The sequence below is a fragment of the Somniosus microcephalus genome, chromosome 1, assembly GCF_052327205.1.
Source record: "Somniosus microcephalus isolate GS21.2 chromosome 1, FLI_Smic_1.0, whole genome shotgun sequence".
NCBI classification, from domain to species: Eukaryota; Metazoa; Chordata; class Chondrichthyes; order Squaliformes; family Somniosidae; genus Somniosus; species Somniosus microcephalus.
In genome coordinates this window covers 178,901,389-178,923,051 of record NC_140987.1, presented here as the reverse complement: position 1 = coordinate 178,923,051, position 21,663 = coordinate 178,901,389, and the positions used below count along the sequence as shown (strand labels likewise).

General features: G+C 45.6%; 1 protein-coding gene across 1 annotated transcript in view; it reads left to right on the top strand.

The window, feature by feature from the left end:
• pam (peptidylglycine alpha-amidating monooxygenase) overlaps positions 1 to 21,663 on the top strand; it is a 255,985-nt gene that overhangs the window by 3,786 nt on the left and 230,536 nt on the right. Inside the window, exon 3 of the mRNA XM_085987745.1 lies at positions 18,650 to 18,707. Within this exon, the coding sequence (XP_085843871.1) occupies positions 18,650 to 18,707 (58 nt within the window). The remainder of the gene's footprint in view (positions 1 to 18,649; positions 18,708 to 21,663) is intronic.

Below are 21,663 nucleotides of genomic sequence, written 5' to 3'. Positions count from 1 at the left end.
CAAAAGCTGCAGACAGGTCGAGAAGGATGAGGTGGGATAGTTTACCTTTGTCACCGTCACATAGGATGTCATTTGTGACTTTGATAGCCATTTCGGTACTGTGGCAGGGGCGGAAACCTGATTAGAGGGATTCAAACATGGAGTTCTGGGTAAGATGGGCACAGAATTGGGAGGCGACAGCACGTTCAGAGAAAAGGGAGGTTGGTAATCGAGCGGTAGTTTCCTAGGTCAGAGGGGGTCAAGGGTTTTTCTGAGGAGAGGGGTGATGATGGCACCTACACTTATACTAATAGCACTTTTGAAGTGGCTTTTGGGAAGTGTGTTCGAGCAGACACTCCAAATTTCCTCTTACCTATGGCTGCTTTCGTGAATTTCTTTTTAACGTCAATCTGTATCCTACCGCCTTGATACTTCTTGTTGGAGCACCAGTTTGTTGTGCCACCATGTTGCCAACAAAACTTATAATTTTGTATTTTTCACTTTGATGTTGAACTCTTGTTTAGTGTTCAGCTGAAAATATTGCACAATTTTCTTTTAAGAACATAAGAAATAGGAGTAAGAGTAGGCCAGACGGCCCCTTGAGCCTGCTCCGCCATTCAAAAAGATTGTGTCTAATCTTCTACCTCAACTCCTGCCCTGTCCCCAGTTATATAATTTTTATAACGAGTTGATTAAATTTCACTTTATAATTCATGTGTACCTAAAAGCATTTTGTCAAGATGCAAGATTCTCAAGTAGTAATAATCAGACAATTCTATAAAAATTAGAGTTCAAAAATTACCCCGAATATCTAAACCATTCAGTAGTAAACTTGTACCAATATGTACATTAAGACTACAATCTCTTTTCTTTCAACTGATAATAGAGCAATAATGTAAAGGTATATATGTGAGAGTCCAATTTTTGAACATTACAAATAACCTGTGGAACATAGAATTGTGCTTTATAAATTAAATGCATGTTTGATTGTATTTATTATAACTGTGTGAATTGGATGTGAAACTGTTGCTCCTTTGGATTGAGAGTTACTACTTAATCTGATAAAGGTTGACCAAACTTTAATGCTTTTGGGTTTACTCTTTACTCAATTTTTCAGCACTTGTAGTTTAGATCATCATTAAGTGAGTCTCATACACTTATGTCTTTGCTAACCTTAGTTTCTTCGTAAAACATTTGGTAATTTTCTCAGGACAATGGATAGAGAATTCTTGACTGTTCATTATTGTTAAGCTTTTGAAATTATCCTCATATCACTGCACAATCTATCTTCAGTTCTCAACAAGTGATGGTACATCACATCAGCTCTCATTCTAGTTTTAAAATACTAAGTAGATTTATCCAATGAACAAAGGGGGAGATAACAAAAGGTTGTGAATGTAAATTTACAACTATTGTGTACACAACTTTCCTCGTAATCGTCTTATCAGCAGTGGAAGCTAGATAAAATCTACCTGCCTCTCAATGAAGATCACAGTTTGTTGAACTCAGCTGTACTCTGAGGGCTTTTGTGCCTTTTTATAGCTCTTAACTTGTGTCCAAGACTTATTAGAAATTCATAACTGCCGGCCTCATTCAAAATATAATAGACTGTCGTACTTATCACCAAATCATACATGAAGCTTGTGTATATTTGAAAATCAGGTGTTAAAAAAAGAAAGACTTGCATTTATATAGCCCCTTTCACGACCTCCGGACATTGTTGTTGTGTAGGTGTTGGGTCCTATAACAGCAAGCTTCACAACATAGGTAACAAAATAGGTAAGAGACTGCAGGTGGGATTTTAAAATCTCATGCATTGTGCCTGATACAAAAGGACAGCTAAAAGACCAAAACAAGATTGAACTGCTTCATATTGTAGACAACTATAGACTGAAATAAGGAAAATATTGGTGGTGAAAAGGAGGACTTTTTTTTGCAGTATGTTTCTCAATCAATATGTTGCTGTTCTGACAAGTAAGCAAGCACTAACTGACCTGCTTCTAGATAATGAAACAGGATAAGTAGGCAACTTAATGGTAGAGAATATTTGGATAACAATGACCACAATACAGTTAAGTTCAGTGCAAGAATAGAAAAGGAAGAAGACAGGGTTCTTAACTGGAAAAGAGTAAATTATTGTGACACAAAGATGAGGGCCTAGAAATTCAGTATAGCCACTTTTGGGGCGGTAAAGTCGGGCGGGCGCTAAAGTTAGCGCCCGCCGGAAAGTGGAGGCCACTTCGCCGAAATTCAGTAGCTTTGGCCAAGGAGTTTGGGCGAGCGCTGAAACTGGCGTTGCACTCCTATCTTTAGGCGCTAAGCCGGCGGTGCGGACTGATAACGCCGAGGCCGGGCGCAGCGCAGGTGCGGTCATGTTTTGATTGACAGCAGACACCCTGACGCCGGCCAGTTCTTAAAGGGGGGAGGGTCGACTTTGTCTGTAGCCACGCCCTGGATAGTGGAGCCCTGCAGCTAGGCCTGAACACTGCTGGTGGACCCAAATAGCGCCTGAAGCCATGCAGAAGGCCCGTGAACGAGCGCTGCGCTTCTCAGAGCATGCTTTGAGGGTGCTGCTTAGGGGGTTGGAAAGGAACAGAGATCTTGTGCCCGGACAGTGGCAAGAAGGCTCCCAGGAGGCAGTACAGGAGAGCCTGGAGGGAAATCGCCCTGAGGGTGTCAGCCAACAGCGATGTCCCCAGGACTGCTGACCAATGCCGCAAGAAGTTCAACGACCTCAGTCGGTTGGTCAGGGTGAGTACCCTTTCCAGTGTCCTCCTCATCCTTGCATGTGCACCTCACATTATGGGCAAAGGGACCTCAAAGGCCTAATGGCCAGCCCTCCTCCCGCAGCTATGGCACTGGCATGATCATCAATAGCACTCTCTGCACTTAACACACTGGCCAAGCTATTCGACCATGGGAGGCAGTGCACACAACAACAGGGCACCACACTGTACTTCGAGGCCGTCCTTTCTCTTGCAGGCCAAGCTGGTGCGGAATTTGAAGAGCCAGACTGTCACCGGGGGAGGCCGTCCCCAGTTCCAGCAGCTCAGTCAGCTGGAGGAGAGCGTGGCTCGACTCGTGCGTGGCCGGGTGACTGGCCCCGTTGCTATTGGAGATGCCGACCCTGTGCTGGGACCCAATGGTAAGGACATGACCGTTTGGACCTCTCTGGTTCCCCTTGCGCTTCAGATCTACATCCTTTGCCACTGTCCCACCAATGCGCATAATGGCACTACTCATGCCTCCCTCGCTGATGCCCTGTCCTCACTCTAAAGCTACTCTTGTGCCTTCCTGCTTTCAGCTGGTGAGGAGGAGGTCCCTGAAGCTGAGAGTGCCAGTCCCTCGGAAGAGGAGGACGACGAGGACCAAGAGGAAGGCGGTACATCGGGGGAACCCTCATCCGCGCCAGGGGATGGCAATGGAGGGGACACGTCTTGCCTGGAGGAGAGCCAGGGGGAAGTGTAGCTCCTGGGCCCAGTGGCGTCCAGGCACGCGGGAAGGGTCGGGCAGCACGGCTGCCTTCTCCCCAGAGGGGGGAAGTGTTGCAGGGGAGGGCAGTTGCTGGGCCCAGTGGCGTCCAGGCACGCGGGAAGGGTCGGGCAGCACGGCTGCCTTCTCCCCAGAGGGGGGGGGGGAAGTGTTGCAGGGGAGGGCAGTTGCTGGGCCCAGTGGCGTGAAGGGTCGGGCAGCTCGGCGGCCTTCTCCCCAGAGGGAGAGTCCGCCCTCCAGTCCGGAGACGGTCCTCGCCCAGGAGGTGCGCCTCCTTGATGAAATGTCCGCGGCCTCGGAGCGGCGCCACAACGAGTTCATGGGGGTTGTGGGACAGTTGCCTCAGGCCATTGAGTCCCTGGCTCATAGTGTGGCCAATTTCGGGGACTCACAGGCCAGGGGTGTCGAGCAACTCGCGGCAGCACAGGCCAGGGGTGTCGAGCAACTCGCGGCAGCACAGGCCAGGGGTGTCGACCAACTCGCAGCAGCACAGGACGCGAGTCGCAAGTTCATGAGTGGTGCCGTCCAGACACTGGCTGATCTGATGCGGGCACAGACCAGGGCAGTTCGCGCACTCACTTCTGCCACACTCGCTGTGTCACGGAAGCATCGCCAGGGCACCCGCCGCCCTGCTGCAGCACAGCGGTCTGGCCTTCACCAGATTGCTGCGCTTGCTGCAGTGCCAGGCCAGCCGAGTGCCAGTGTCTCTGGCGACCAGCGAGCGCCTGGCATCAGCCAGCTTGCCCCCATTGCTGCAGCTGCCACTGCCACTCCACCAGCCAAGGTGCGACGAGCTGCTGGAGAGAGTGATGGCCAGCCACAGCTGCAGCAGTCAGCAGCCGGCCCCTCCAGGGCCGGACCTCGTCTAGGCCGACCCCCAAGGGCATCTGCCGTCACGCATTGTGCCCCTCAGGAGCCTTCCCCCAGCCTTGCAACACCCACAGGGCCCAGGTTGAGGCGGAGCAACAGGTCGGGCAGGGGCCGGAGAAGCCTGCACAAGGACTCGCCCTCTCGGCACACCAAGTAGAGTGTGTTGCCAACTGTTTTTTTGATATGGGGGTGTTTGTGTTCTGGAGGGGGGGGGCTTATTTTGGTAAGGCCGAGGATGAAGGCCAATTGGAAGGACAATTTTTGTTATTCCTCCCCAGGTTGTGGGAGTGAGATATGTTTTTGACTTTTTTGGGGGTCTTGTCTGTTTTTCTGTTTCATGTGGGAAGGGCCCTGAGTTTGTTAAATAAAGCTTTTTATTTATTCAGCTTGTCCAGGTGTCATGTTTCAAGTGGTTGTTGCGTTAACCGGCTGAGGGCTTGCGGAGCGGCTGCATTCAGGTGCGTTCATTGCCACAAGCCATTCCCTGACGGGGGCCTAGAAGTGTCGTTCAATAAGCCGCCGGCGGACGGCCCTTGGACCTTGTGGCTCCCTCCTGGGCTGGTACTCCTCCTCCTCCTCCTGCTCGTCCTCCTGAGGTGGTGGTCCAACGTGAGGTGGCAGTGCCCGAGTCCTGCGGATAGCCAGGTTGTGCAGCATGCAGCAAACGACGACGAACTGGGAGACTCTATCCGGCGAATACTGTAGAGATCCGCCGGAACGATCCAGGCAGCGGAACCGTTGCTTGAGGATGCCAATCGTTTGCTCTATGATGTTCCTTGTGGCTTGATGGCTTTCGTTGTATGCCTCCTCCGCAGGGGTCCTGGGCGCGCGGAGCGGGGTCATGAGCCATGTACACAAAGGGTAGCCCTTGTCCCCAATAAGCCATCCCCTTGGTGGAGGCTGTGCCTGGAACATGTCAGCCACAGTAGTCTGGCGCAGGATAAATGCATCGTGGCTGCTTCCTGGAAAGCGGGCATTGACAGCTAGGATGCGCTGCCTGTGGTCACACACCAGCTGTACATTGAGGGAATGGTAGCCCTTCCGGTTGCGGTAATCCTCGGCATTGTCGATAGGTGCCCGCATAGCCACATGCGTGCAGTCAATGGCACCCTGCACCATGGGGAAGTCGGCGATCCTGGCAAATCCGACTGCATGCTGCTCCTGCCTCTCTAGGGTCATGGGGAAGGAGATGAATTGGTGTCTCCTTGCGAAAAGGGCATCGGTGACCTGCCGGATGCAGCGATGCACGGCGAACTGGGAGATGTTCGCTATGTCCCCAGCAGCGGCTTGGAAGGAGCCGCTTGCATAAAAGTTCAGAGCCACCGTGACCTTCACTTCCACCGACAGAGACGTCCTGCACATCAGCTGTGGACGCAGATCTCTGTGAAGCAGCTGGCAGATCTCTGCAACCACCTCCCTTCTGAAGCGCAGCCTCTTAACACAATGCGCGGCAGTCATGGTGAGATAGGACACCTGCTGCCGGTATTCCCTGAGTGGGTAAGGCCTACGTTGCTGACGCCTGATGGCCCCTCTGCGTCTAGGCATGGCTGGCCCTCTCACACAGCGTCTGCGAGCCCTTCGCACATAATGCTGGAACTGAGGGTTGGAACCCCATGCAGCCCCCATAATAAACTTGCAAACAGTGAAATCACAATGAGTCTAATTTCCAAGCTCTGGCCAGAAGCCAAAAATACCTCCTATGTTGTCCCAAATCAGTAAGGTCTGTTCCTTGGTCTCTGTCCAGAAATCCAAAGCACTAAAGTCATGGCAGCAAAATGGCTGGCCTTTATAGTTCAGTCTAAGTGCCCTTTAATTAGCGCTCCCCGAGGCCCGCAGGGCCTCTGCTGCGTTCCAGTTCACAGTTCTTAACAGTGCCACGCCCACATTGGGCGGGCGCCACTGAATTTCCGGTTTGGGGCGCACAAACAGCGTTGCACGACGAAATGACGTCATAAGCTGCGCGCGCAGCTGAGCGGGCGCAAACACTTTGCGCCGGCGCTAAATGTCAACTGAAGTTGGGCGTAGGCGCAGTTCGGACTGCGCCCGGGCGCTAAGTGCCTAGCGCTGGAAATCTACCCCTCTTAAGGCGTTAGCGGCTGGCGAACGCTACTGAATTTCTAGGCCGAGGTTAATTAAAATTGAGATGTGCTGCTGACATATGGAGATGAAAGAGCCAGGCTAGAAGTGAAGTGAGGGAATGGCAGAGATACTAACTAGAGCTGAGTGTAGAACATTTTTGTAATATTTATTCCTCTGATTACCCATTCTGAGTTGCCTTTCGGGCATTGAGTCAACCATGTAGTATGGGACTGGAGTTACAAATAAATCTGACCGGGTAGAAGGGACAGGTCTCTTGCTAAAGGAGATTAGTGACCCAGTTGGGTTTTTAAGAACAATCTGGCAGATTTCACAGCCATTATTCTCATGCCAACCCACAAATCATTAGATTTTTAAATTCAATTTCAGAACTTACCAAGGTGGAATTTGAACTGGGTAGCTTTTCGAGTACCATAAGCACTTAGATGCCATACATAGAGGCTATAATTCAAAGAGAGAGTACTAAAGAAGATCCTCAAACTTAAATCACAGGGACCTGTTGCTTTTATATTGTAGGATCCTGAGGCAAAATTGGGAAAAAATAGCTCTGACTATAATTTTCCAAACGTTTTTGGAGAAAAAAAATAATGTGCCAGAGTGTGACAGACATGTCCTCTTCAAATAAGGAGACAGATTAGCCAAGAAAGTATAGGCCAGTTAGGCTTAACTTTAAATTACATAGGACTACATAGGATATACGGCACAGAAACAGGCCATTCGGCCCAACCAGTTTGTGCCAGCTTTTATGCTCCACTCAAACCTCTCTTTCCTCATCTAACTCTTATCAGCATAACCCTCTATTCCTTTCTCCCTCATATGCTTATCTAGCCTCTGCTTAAATGCATCTATACTATTCGCTTTAACCACTCCCTGTGGTAGCGAGTTCCACATTCTCACCACTCTCTGGGTAAAGAAGTTTCTTCTGAATTCCCCATTTGATTTCTTGGTGATTATCTTATATTGATGGTTTCTAGTTTTGTTCTTCCCCACAAGTGGAAACACTCTCTCTGTGTCTACTCTGTTAAAACCTTTTATAATTTTAAAGACCTCTATTAGGTCACCCCAAATTTGGTGTCATCTGCAATTTAGAAATTGTGTTTTTTATTCCAAAGTCTAAATCATTAATTAAATTGTTAACAGCATTGGTCCCGGCACTGATCCTTGTGGGACAGCACTTTCCACCTTCTGCCACTCTGAATAGCTACCCTTTACCCCTACTCTCTGCTTTCTGTCTTGAAACCAGCTAGCTATCCATTCTGCTACTTGTCCCCTGACTCCGCATTCTCTGACCTTATTCATTAGTCTATTATGCGGTACATTATTGAAGACCTTTTGGAAATCTAGATAAATTACATCATCTGCATTACCTGAGGACCACTAAGAGACGGTCAGGATAAAATCACAGGCTGAGACTGAGCTGAGGAGTAATTTCTTCACTCAGAGGATTGTGAATCTTTGGAATTCTCTACCCCAAAGGGCTGTGGATGCTGAATTGTTGAGTATATGCAAGGCTGAGATAGATAGATTTTTGGACACTCGGGGGAATCAAGGGATATGGGGATCAGGCGGGAAAGTGAAGTTGAGGTCGAAGATCAGGCATGATCTTATTGAATGGCGGAGTAGGCTCGAAGGGCCGTATGGCCTATTCCTGCTCCTAATTCTTGTGTTCTTATGTACCCTTGTTTCTCTGTTACTTCTTCAAAGAATTCAATGAAGTTGGTCAAGCAAGAATTTCCCTTTTGAAATCCATGCTGACTATTCATCATTATATTTTTGGTTTCTAGATGTTCTATTTTTTCCTTTAGTAGGGATTCTATTATTTTTCCTACCACCGCTGTTAAGCTGGCTAGTCTATAGTTCCTTGGGCATGTTCTATCTCCCTTCTTAAATAGAGGTATTACGTTAGCTACCCGCTAGACCTCTGGCACTACACCTTTTTCTAATGAATTACTAAATATATAAATAGTGCCGCTGCTATCTCCTCCCTAGATTCTTTTAAAATGCGCGGATGTAATCCATCCAGACCAGGGGTTTTATCCTCTGAGTTGCATTAGTTTATTTAATATTTCTCCTCTTTCTATTGTAAATGCGGTTATATCATTTCTATTCTTCCGATGTCCACCTGATCTGTCTCCTGGTAAATACTGAGCAATGTAATTATTTAATATTTCTGCCATTTCGCTATCGCAGCCAGTGATTTTATCTTGACTGTCCCAGAATGGCTCGACTCCCATCCCGACTTTCCTTTTTTTATTTATGTGCCTGTAGAATATTTTACTATTTTGTTTTATGTTCCTTGATAATTTAATTTCATACTTCCTCTTTGCCTTCCTAACTGTTTTTTGACTTCTCTCCTAATCTCTTTGTATTCTCCCTTGTCATGCTCTCCCCTGTTGCCCATGTACTTAGTGTATGCCTTTTTCCTTACCCTCAATTTTTATGTCTTTATTCATCCATGGTGTCTCATTAGTGTTTAGCTTCTTGTTTTTTAGCGGAATATTTTTTTCCTGGACTCTGTTGAACACCGCTTTAAATGTTTCCCATTGCTGTTCTACATCATTGTTTGCCAATATTGTTGTCCATTTTATTTTCCCAAGTTCTATTCTGAGCCCCTCAAAATCGGCTTTTCTCCAATCTATTACCCTGATCTTCGTCAAACTTATGTCCTTCTCAATTATTATCTTAAATTACTAGAGTGTATAATACAGGAAGAAATTATTAAGCATTCAAAAAACATCAGGGCCAGACAGCACAGATTTCTAAAAGGGAGATCACACTTGGCCAACCTTACAGGAGTTTTTGAATAAATCAGAGAGGATAGATAAAAGAAATACAGGAAACTTTCTGGTATCCGGCACCGACAGGACCGATGTGTTGCCAGTTCATCAACAATTGCGGATAACCGAACGCTATAGTAAAAGATACGGAGCTCAGAGCTCCGTATAAAGCAACAAACCCTGCAGCTTAGCTTCAAAACAATCAGCACAAGTTGCAAGCCTCTCTGTAGCTTAGCAACAGCTTCAGCTACACCCTTGCACAGCAACAAATCAATTTTAAAAAGTAACTAATAGTAAAAAAAAGTTACCTTAACCGACTCCTGAATTTTGCCGGTGGATAGAGCGTTCCGGTTATTTAGGGGCCGGTTAATCGAAAGTTTCCTGTACAGTGAATGACACATGTAATTCAGCAAAATGTGGTCACATGGGTAGAGAGATGGTTGGAGAGCAGAAAGCAAAAGGTAGGGAACAAAGGAAGTTTCTTGGACTGAAAAAGTTTGATAGTGCTCCATTTGGGTCTGCTCTTATTTGTTATATACATCAATGAACACACAATATCAACATTTGCTGATGACACCAGATTTACCAGGGGAGGGTATAGCAGATTGTGATGAGTGTGAAAGACTGCCGGATGACTTGGGTTACCAAGATGGACAGAAGATGGTAGATGCAGTTCAGTGTAGAAAAATATGAAGTAACACATCTTAAAAGTAGGAATAGGGAAGCAAAATATATCTTGAATTGAGATTTTAAATGGAGTAGAGGAGCAGAGGAACCTGGGCGTGCAGATACACAGGCTATTAAAGGTGCTAGTACAAGTAGATAACGCCATAAAAAGGCAAACAGAATCGTTGATTTTGCATCTAGAGGAATAGAACAAAGAACAAGGAGGTAATGTTGAATTTGTGCAAGATTTTGGTTAGGCTGTATTTGGGAGTGCTGACAGATTTTAGGTTGGGCAGTGGTGACTTCAGTGATGGGAGGTGCTAGAGAGGAGTGGGGCTTGTTCCAGGGTTGAAGTGGAGGTCAAAGTTGAAGGCAAGGCTGAGCAAGAAAGCTAGTTAAAGAAAGTGTGGGATGCGATCTGGGCAGAAGCTGAGGCACATACCCCCATTTCACCTGTCGCACATTTTTAAAGCTGGTTCCTTGAATGAAGCTCGGAAGCAACGGTCTGTTTTTTAAGTAGTTATAACACTAGCAACAAACAATAATGCTATAAGTTTTGTAAAAACAAATTGCTGCTTGCCAGTTTAGGAAACAGGGAAGCACAGGAGAATTAGTTCTGGGGCAGAACATGGTGCGGAGTACTGAGCTAGAAGGAGTTTGGAGCAAAGAGAGTGGGGCAGATAGCTAATGGGCAGGACTGCAAAGAGGAGGGAACCAGAGGGAAGTCAGGTACTGGGAACTGAGAGGAGTGGGCAAGAGGAGGGTGACGGTGTGCTTTGAGCAGCAAAGCCTCTAAGAAATGAGGCCAAAAGTCAGTCAAGCCCCAGGAGCTGTTTGAATAATGAGATAACTATTTCAATAATTAGACATTTAATTACTGAAATAATTGTTTGGCACAACCATAATATACTCTCTGCCACTTTGTAATTGGTTCCCTTTGAAAATATTGCGATCAGATACATTGACATGTGTATGCTTTCAAAATTATTTGCTTTCTTCAAACAAAGTGGAATATTATAACATCAAATGAAGTACTATAACATTTTAAGTATAAATATTGAGTGGAAGAAGTGCAGATCTTTATAAATCTCATTGTGTGCCAAGGAAATCAGAAGCTGCCTTGTATATGGTTTGAGAGCACAGTGCTGGATGGCAGCAGTTGTTGGAAGCAGCCTCCCTTGTAAACTTTGTTTTGATTAACGTATAAAACAAGATCAAACTGAAAAAGCTTCATGAATTTTAAGATGTCCTGTCAAAGTTCTTTTTTTAGTCCATCTTTTTCAAATTGCTGCTACTTTGTTTTTAACAAGAATCACTGCATTTCAGATTGATTAATTGTGTAAAGTGCTTTGAGATGTTTGACTTGATCAGGTACTATTAAATTAAAATATTATTATTAAGCCTCTACCCCATTCTCACCCTTTGAGTTCTATAGTCAAAAGGGTCAAATTCTGTGACAAAAATTGCTACTTTGTGCAAAAAGCCCAAATTAGTTTCTAAGGCACATTTATTGAAAAATCTCTCACTTATTTAAAAGTGACCATTTGATGTAAACTATCTGCTTCAGCTTGGTTCAGTAGTAACACTTTTGCCTCTGAGTCAGAAGGTTGTGGTTTTAGCCGTTCTAGATTCAAGCGTGTAATCTCGGCTGATATTTCAATGCAGTACTGAGGAAATGCTACATTCTCAGTGATGCCATCTTTCAGGTGAGATATTAAATCAAGGCCCTAGCTGCCTGTACAAGTGAAAGCAATAGATCCCGTGGCACTGTTTAAAGAGTACGGAGTTCTCCTGGCGCTCTGGACAATATTCGTCCTTCAACCAATACCATCAAAAACACATTAATTAACTGGTCATTCGTCTAATTTGCTGTTTCTTCTTACTCTTCTTAGGCAGTCCCTCGGAACTGAGGATGACTTGCTTCCACATTAAAAATGAGTTTGCAAGTGACTGATGAGTCCAATGCGGGACCTACAGTCTCTGTCACAGGTGAGGCAGACGGTGGTTGAAGGGGCGGGTGGGTGGGGTGCTTGGGTTGACGTGCGCTCCTTGCGCTGTTTGCGTTTGGCTTCCGCTTGCTCCCGGCGAAGAGACTCGAGGTGTTCGGCGCCTTCCCGGATGCTTCTCCTCCACTTTGTGCGGTCTTGGCCAGGGATTCCCAGGTGTCGGTGGGGATGTTGCACTTTTTCAAGGAGGCTTTGAGGGTGTCTTTGAAGAGTTTCCTCTGCCCACCTGGGGCTCTCTTGCTGTGTCGAAGCTCCGAGAAGAGCGCTTGTTTTGGGAGTCTCGTATCGGGCATGTGGACGATGTGGCCCATCCATCGGAACTGATCGAGCGTGGTCAAAGCTTCGATGCTGGGGATGTTGACCTGAGCGAGAACACTGACGTTGGTGTGCCTATCCTGCCAATGGATTTGCAGGATCTTGCGGAGGCAGCATTGGTGGTACCTCTCCAGTGCTTTGAGGTGCCTGCTGTACATGGTCCATGTCTCTGAAGCATACAGGAGGGTGGGTATCACTACTGCTCTGTAGACCATGAGCTTGGTGCTGGATTTGAGGTCCTGGTCTTCAAACATTCTCTTCCTCAGGCGACCGAAGGCTGCACTGGCACACTGAAGGCGGTGTTGGACTTCGTCATCAACGTCTGCCCTTGTTGACAGTAGGCTTCCGAGGTATGGGAAGTGGTCCACGTTGTCCAAGGTCTCGTCATGGATTTTGATAATCGGGGAGCAGTACTGTGTGGCAGGGGCAGGTTGGTAGAGGATTTTTGTCTTACAGATGTTTAGTGTAAGGCCCATGCTCTCATACGCTTTGGTGAAGGTGTTGACAATGTTTTGGAGTTCGACCTCCGAGTGCGCAGACGCAAGCATCGTCTGCATACTGTAATTCAATGACAGAGGATGGGACGACCTTGGCTCTGGACTGGAGACGACAGAGGTTGAACAGTTTCCCGTTTGTTCTGTAGATTAGCTGCACTCCAGCGGGGAACTTACTGAGGGTGAGATGGAGCATTGCAGCCAGGAAGATCAAGAAGAGCGTTGGTACAATGACAGCCTTGCTTGACCCCGATCCATGTGTGAATTGGGTCTGTGTTGGATCCGTTGGTCAGGATCACGGCTTGCATGTCGTCATGAAACAGGCAGAGGATGGTGACAAACTTTTGAGGGCAGCCGAATTTGAGGAGGACACTCCATAATCCCTCACAGTTGATGGTATCGAAGGCCTTTGTGAGGTCAAAGAAGGCCATGTACAGCTGTTCCCTGCATTTCTCTTGTAGTTGACGCATGGTGAAGATCATGTCCATTGTGCCCCTTAGTGGGCAGAATCCGCATTGCGACTCTGGGAGGAGTTCTTCAGCCACTGCGAGAAGGCGATTGAGGAGGATTCTTGCAATGACTTTCTCTGTGGCAGACAGCAGGGAGACTCCCCTGTAATTACCGCAGTTGGACTTGTCACCTTTCTTGAAGATGGTCACGATTACGGCGTCTCTGAGATCCCCTGGCATGCTCTCCTCCTTCCAAATAAGAGAAATTAGTTCATGTATTCGTGCCAATAGTGCTGCTCTGCCATGTTTTAGCGCCTCGGCGGGGGTTCCATCTGCTCCTGAGGCCTTGTTCTTCAGTTGTCGGATGGCCTTTTCAACCTCATGCCGGGCTGGGGTTGTGATGCGGGATGGAGTTGAGGACACTCGCGTCGAAGACAGAGTCTTGGTTAAGGAGGTCTTTGAAGTGCTCCTTCCAGCAGGCACTGACTGCCTCTCTGTCCTTGATGAGTACCTCTCCGTTCTTGGCCCGCAGTGGGGTAGGATCTTGGGTGGTTGGGCAGTAGGTGGTCTTGACTGCGCTAAAGAATCCACGCACGTCTTGGTTGTCGGCTAGCTGCTGGATCTCCTGCGCTTTCTCCACCCACCATCTGTTCTTTAAGTTGCGAGTTTTTTGTTGGACCTCGGCCTTCAGGCACCTGTAGAGCTGCTTTCTTGCTCTTGTGTTCTGTTGCTGTTTCCAGATCAGGAATGCCTTGCGCTTGCGGCTTATTAGCTCCTGGATCTCCTGGTTGTTCTCGTTGAACCAGTCTTGGAACCTTGTTGTCTACACATTGACTGCCATGTTTGCCAACATAACAGTAATTACAATTCAAAAGTAATTTATTGGTTGTGAAGTGCATTTGGAAGATGCTGTATGCAAATTAATTCTTTCAAGCTTTTTACTTTTAGTAAGCTGGAGTAAATATAGATCTAATTTATAGTCAAAATCTTATCAAATGTGATTCTTGACTTCATAGTTACATAGAGTCTACAACATAGAAACAGGCCATTTGGCCCAACTGGTCTGTGCCAGTTTTTATGCTCCACACAAGCCTCCTCCCAGCCCTCTTCATCTAACCCTATCCCCAGAACCTCCTACTCCTTTCTCCATTATGTGCTTATCTAGCTTCCCCTTAAATGCAACTTCATTGCATTCATGCATTTTATTATAGGACAGTTAAATCTTTGTCATCTAAATTGTGCCTACTTTCTGTAATCGATACTGTCTGATCAAGAACAAATAATCCAAAATTTACTTGGAGACACAACGATGTAGGAGATAGAACAAAACACAGAATGCATTCCTAACCTTATATTTGTAACCGTCAATCCACTGTATAGGTACAGGTCTGATCGGTATTATTGCTGTGCCTTCAAAGCAGCTCCAATGACATTGGATGAAGGGAAGCAAAATGCATAATACTTTATTGGAGAAACCTAATAATTGTAATTTGATTTTTGAAAGGATAGTATTTAACTCTACTTACCATAGAATGTATTCACACTTTTACCAAAACCATTTGGCTAGTGATTGTAATGCTTAGTGTTGCTAGTTTGTCTGAAATAAATAAGAGCCAAATTCAGGAATAATTTGGTGCCTTGCCGTATAGACTGAAACATATCAAGAAACATCTGAGCACACTGGATACAGCAAAGGCTTTGGACCCCGACAACAACCCAGCTGTCATGCTGACAATTTGTGCTCCAGAGCTAGCCGCGCCTCTAGCCAAGCTGTTCCAGTACAGCTACAACACTGGCATCTACCTGACGATGTGGAAAACTGCCCAGGTATGTCCTGTCTACAAAAAGCAGGACAAATCCAATCTGACCAATTACTGCCACATCAGCCTACTCTCAGTCATCAGCAAAGTGATGGAAGGTATCATCGACTGTGCTATCGAGCGGCATTTATTCACCAATAACCTGCTCACAGATGCTCAGTTTGGGTTCCGCCAAGACCACTCGGCTCCAGACCTCATTACAGCCTTGATCCAAACACGGACAAAAGAGCTGAATTGCAGAGGTGAGGTGAGAGTGATTGCCCTGGACATCAAGGCAGCATTTGACCGAGTGTGGCATCAAGGAACCCTAGTAAAACTGAAGTCAATGGGAATCGGGGAGGAGGGTCAGGACGGAAATTCTCCACTGGCTAGAGGCATACCTAGCACAAAGGAAAATGGAGGCCAATCATCTCAGCCCCAGGACATCGCTGCAGGAGTTCCTCAGGGCAGTGTCCTAGGCCCAACCATCTTCAGCTTCTTCATCAGTGACTTTCCTTCCATTTTATGGTCAGAAGTGAGGATGTTCGCTGATGATTGCACAATGTTCAGTGCCATTCACAACTCCTCAGATAATGAAGCAGGCCTACCTGCATGCAGCAAGACCTGGACGACATTCACGCTTGGACTGATAAGTGGCAAGTAACATTCGTGCCACATAAGTGCCAGGCAATGACCATCTCCAAAAAAAGTGAGTCCGACCACCGCCCCTTGACATTCAGTGGCATTAACATTGCCGAATCCCCACCATCAAAATCCTGGGGATCACCATTGACCAGAAACTTAACTGGACCAGCCACATATATACTGTGGCTACAAGAGCAGGTCAGAGGCTGGGTATTCTGCGGCGAGTGTCTCACCTCCTGACTCCCCAAAGCCTTTCCACCATCTACAAGGCACAAGTAAGGAGTGTGATGGAATACTCTCCACTTGCCTGGATGAGTGCAGCTCCACAACTCTCAAGAAGCTCGACACCATCCAGGACAAAGCAGGCCACTTGATTGCCACCCCGTTCACCACCTTACACATTCACTTCCTCCACCACCGGCACACCATGGCTGCAGTGTGTACCATCTACAAGATACACTGCAGCAACTCACCAAGGCTTCTTTGACCCGCTACCTCTACCACCTAGAAGAACAAGGGCAGCAGGCGCATGGGAACACCACCACCTGCAAGTTACACACCATCCTGACTTGGAAATATATCGTAGTTCCTTCATCGTCGCTGGGTCAAAATCTTGGAACTCCCTCCCTAACACCATTATGATGGAGGGAAGGTCACCGCACGGACTGCAGTGGTTCAAGAAGGTAGCTCACCACCAACTTCTCGAGCAGTTAGGAATGGGCAGTAAATGCTGGCCTTGGCAGCGACGCCCACATCCCAGGAATGAATAATTTAAAAAAAATTAATCAAGGCTGAGTTGTGCTGCTGCAGGAACAGAAACTGGCGAGGGTTACTCATCCAGTGTAAAAGCACCTCACCTGCCAACATAACAGATTAAAAATGTACTTGCTGTGCCATGTAAGCACATTATGGTAAGCTTTGGCAATGGAATGCATTTAAAGATCTGTTGGATTGGTTCCATGCTATCATCAGTGGCCAGGGTATATTCAGCAATGGATCAATCAGTAGAGTAGTATTTAATTTTGAGTCCTGGTTAACATTTTGGGAGAAAGCAGTGAATTGATGTCTGGAAAAAGTTGTGATCCTGTCAGCTGGATTTTCAATTAAGGGTTCATTTTCAGTGTATACATAGTAATTGTATTCAATTTAATTTTTTGTTGCAAACCTTGCATTGTTCTATGTGCTTTATGATCAGGTCTTGCTAATAAATCAGATGTAAACTCTTGGCTAAACGGTTACAACATTAAAAGCCACAATTTCTACAAAACAGCATGGCAGCAATCTCTTATGGAGGGTAGAAGAGGGACTGTTTTTCTTATTTTAGCAAAATTGTGCTATGTTGCCTACTTGTGCCTTGTTCTAAGCTGCTTTTATGTTGATCCTGTGTTGCTGACACTGTGGCCTCATGCAGCCTGTGACACCAGAAAGCTCAATTGGCTGGATTTTACGACTCAAGGGTTGAAAAGGGCTCATTTTTACTTGGATCTTCTTGACTGCTGCTGTAAATGTGCTGTTCCAGTGTCAGCAGCACATTTACTGACAATGACTGTGACCCAACATCATCACATACATACACAATGATACCTAGTTTGCTGTCATTACACCACCTTCTGCTAACATCAGGACACCAGTGCTTCAAGGCTATTCTATGCAGATGTGACGTAGATGCAACCAGTTTGCAAGAAACTGCAGGAAAGTGGCACACTTGTGCTCTAAAAACATTTCAGATTTAACGACTGAGTGAAACTCTCTGCTGAGACCACACCTTAATCTGTTACTTGTCACAAATTTGATTTATTTACAGGATAAAAGGCAAAACTTGGCTGTGATAGTTCTTGACACATTGCCCATAATTTGTGGTCAGCGGCGAATCAAAGGTGTTTGCACTGGCCCTGAAGTAAGCTTCGCAAAAAGATCTTGCGATCTCTGTGTTGAGAAGTTCGCATTTTCCGCTGAGTAATTCAAATCAAATTTAGTATCGTAGGAATCCCATAGTGCGAGCTGCTGTGACGTCAATAAGCTGTCTAAGCAGGCAGTCCAAATGCAGAATTCCTAGACAGCGAACCAGGAAGTGGGTAAGCTCTTAAAATTCTAACTTTTTTAAATGTTAGAGCAAAACAAAGATTGGGGCTCTCGCATGGGGAAAAGGCAAATCTGAAATAAAGATGAAAAACTTTTTTTAATTAAAATGTTTTTGAAAATTTCTTTAAATTAATTTTTATTGGAATGGATAAATTTGACAATGCACAAAATTAAAATTAGTTTTTCTGGCCCCTAACCTTTGTTTAGCAGTCAATATGCTGTTAACACCTCAGTTGCACCTAATCCCTTTCAGTCCAACCTTTAATGGGGAATTTAACAACGTAATTACTGTGGAAGAGCTGAAGTTTTTGTCGGGTTTCATGATTTGAGAGGTTTCACTGATGGCCGGCCCTGTGGTGGGTGGGGCTGGGGAGGGGTTGCACAGCGCAGTCTGTGGAGGAGCAGTGAATGACAGACCCCAAATTAAGGATTTCTGCATTAGGCTGCGCATGCGCTAAATCCTAAAGTTGCAATGCGTTTCAAAGGCGCAATGACGGTGAATGCTGCCAGTTCGCCGTCATCAGGACCGCAGATTCCGGGCCAATGTTGTCATTTAGGTGCTTGACTAGAAAAATCACACAACAGAGTAATTGCTGATGGATTAATTACTCTCTGGTGTGGTTGTGGTGTGAGGCAATTAACCAGCACCACAACTGGCTGGTGTTCTACCATCAGCTGTTGGTAGGTCTGTTCTGCACTGACAGTTTAGTTGAGTTTTAGAAATTCACTGTTTTGGACATGGTGGTTGTGAACCACGTAGTACCCGCCTGTGGCACAGCACGTGGGTACACTAACTTATTCAAATGTTCTCGAACCTTTTTGAAAAAATAAGGTCAGTAACTTCAGATATATACCTATTTTGCAGTAGTCAATCTATTTAATTTAAAATGAATTCTACATTTTAATGAAGCATATAAATGGTTGAATTTAAATGTTATATCTCTTAAAAGTGTTGAATTTGTTTTCCTCCTTTTACAGTCGGATAGCTACTTTTGCACAGTTGTTCCAGTGCCGCCTGGTCAGAAATCCTACATAGGTAAGTGTTAACTACCAGCACGAATTAAGTATTTTCATTCTGGTTTAGAGAGTATGCTGTCCTGTAACAGTTTTCTTATTGAGAACATGGTGCATTCCAATAGCTGTAGCATAATCTTTCATTGTCATTAGTAAATCTGTACAGGAATACAGACTTGTATGGAGCATAAACGCCGGCATAGACCAGTCGGCCAAATGTTTCTGTGCTGTGGACGCGATGTACATAACATAAGAAATAGGAGCAGGAGTAGGCCCTTCGAGCCTGCTCCGCCATTCAGTGAGATCATGGCTGATCCTCTGCCTCAACTCCATTCACCGGCCCCATCGACATATCCCTTGATGCCCTTACTAGTCAGAAATCTATTGACTTCTGTTTTGAATATACCCAATGACTGAGCCTCCACAGCCCTCTGGGGTAGAGAATTCCAAAGATTCACCACCCTCTGTGTGAAGAAATGTCTTTTCATCTCAGTCCCGAATGGCCTACCCTTTATCTTGAGGCTGTGGCCCCTGGTTCTAAACTCCCCAGCCAAGGGAACCATTCTCCCAGCATCCACCCTGTCAAGCCCTATAATAATTTTGTATGCTTCAATGAGATCCCCTCTCATTCTTCTGAATTCAAGAAAATACAGGCCTAGTTTACTCAATCTCTTCTCATGCGACAGTCCCGCCATCCCAGTAATCAATCTTGTGAACCTTCGTTGTACTCCCACTATGGCAAGTATATCCTGCCTTAGGTAAGGAGACCAAAATTGTACACAGTACTCCAGGTGTGGTGTTACTAAGGCACTATATAATTGGAGTAAGACTTCTTTACTCCTGCACTCAAAATAGAGGATTTTCTACCAGTAGCCATATTGCATCAGTACTATGTTGCATCAGGATCTCTACATTGCTGGGTTTAGTTTTTAAGTGTAATAAAAAAAAAACATTGTTTCATTGAATTAATCTACACTTTTAAAAAAAAAAAACCAAGTTGAATGGTGTGGCGACACGCCACCACTGGACATAATCCGCTCACGGCGGCACGGACAGTTTAAGCAGACGCCCCCAGCCGGGGGCCCTTTCCTCCAGCAACTTGTTTCCCGCAGGGACAGGCTGCCGGGAGCACTTCCTGTCTGGGGAGTATTTAAGTGGATGCGCGGGCTTTTCCAGTTCCTCTTTGCCATGAGGTTGAATAAAGCAGTTGTGTTTTACTAGCTCTGGTCTCGACTCCCACGTTTGCCGCGGTATCTCAACAATGGTACAATATCAGGCCTTCAACTTGTGTGCTCACTCCAAAATGTTCTTTATTGGACAAATACATTTAGAACAGTTTGAACATCTTTGTAAAAGGCTGTTTAATATATTAGTGATTTTTATTTATGCCCGGAAGATCATGGCTCACCAAAAGATTACATGTTTTTCTCAAAAGTGTACATAAAATACTTATCCAAATCATTCAGCTGAGTGTAGTCCACAGTTTGTGCGTTTTGTTGCACATTTTTCTTGTTTCTTTGTAGGTTTTATTGGTATGTACATAAGACTACAGGAGCTGTAACTTGTTCCATATTTGAAAGGCTCCTTGGATGCCCCTTAATGCTCTGCTGCAAACAATATAGATGTGCTGAAAATATTGTACTAAATTTGCAACTATTGTATTAATTTTATACAAAAAGTTGAAGGGCCAAATCTTGCTGGAGCTAGGCATCTCGCGGCATACACTGTTACTGAGTCTCAAAAAAAATTCTGCTGTAACTTGCTGGAAGTGCAAGCTGATAACGGCGAGGCGAGGTCAACGGAACATCTGTGACCTTAGTGAACAGCTGGGCCAATAGTCTCCTTAACCAATGAGATTTAAGACGGAACGAATAATCGTGGCGAGTTAGAGTTAAATCAGGTACAGAAAGAGAACTAGTGAGGGAAAGAAAGATTGGATTACGAGAGAGAAAAGGAAAAAGAAAGGAAGAGTAAGAGAAAGCTTACTTAAATTTAAAATTTGAAATTTTTTAAGAGCTCTAAAAAGAATTTACTACATGCAGAAATGAGACTGAACAGGTTAAATTGCTCCAAAAGCAAAATACTGCAGGTGCTGGAAATCTGAACTAAAAACAGAAAATGCTGGAAACACTCAGCAGGTGAGGCAGCATCTGGGGAGAGAGAAACAGAGTTAACATTTCAGGTCGATGAAGAACCGGAAAAGGTTACTTATGTAACAGGTTTTAAGCAAGTACAGAGGCATGGAAAGGGGGGGGATGAGAGGAAAGGGAAGGTCTGCGATAGGGTGGAAGGCAGGAGAGATTGAATGCAAGGCAAAAGGAGATGGTAATCATCCAAGTAAAGAAGCAAGAGATGGGTCTAGAAGAGCTGTCGATGGGAATATCCAAGTTGCCATCAACAGCTGCCATCTGGAAAAAATGAGGGCAGAGGTTATGATCTGAAATTGTTGAACGCAATGTTGAGTCCGGAAGGCTTAAAGTGCCTAATCGAAAGATAAGGTGCTGTACCTGAAACTTACATTGAACTTCATTGGAACAGTGGAGGAGGCTGAAGACAGAGGTCAGAGTGGGAGTGGGGCGGAGAATTAGTGACAAGCGACCGGAAGCTTAGGGTCACGCTTGCGGACTGAATGGAGGTGTTCTGCAAAGCGGTCACCCAATCTGCATTTGGTCTCCCCAATGTAGAGGAGATCGCATTGTGAGCAGTGAATACAGTATACTAGATTGAAAGAAGTACAAGTAAATCGCTGTTTCACCTGGAAGGAGCGCAACACCTGCCCTTTTACCTCCTCTCTTCCCACCATCCAGGGCCCCAAACACTCCTTCCAGGTGAAACAGCCTTACTTTAGATTGTTTTCTCCCTTTGTCAGATCCAAGGCACATAATTTCCTGACCCCAAGTATTTGCCAGTGCTGCTATTAACTCAGCTTCTCTGAGGTGTTTGAAAGTAATTTGGGCTAATCTGCCCTGCAATTTTTA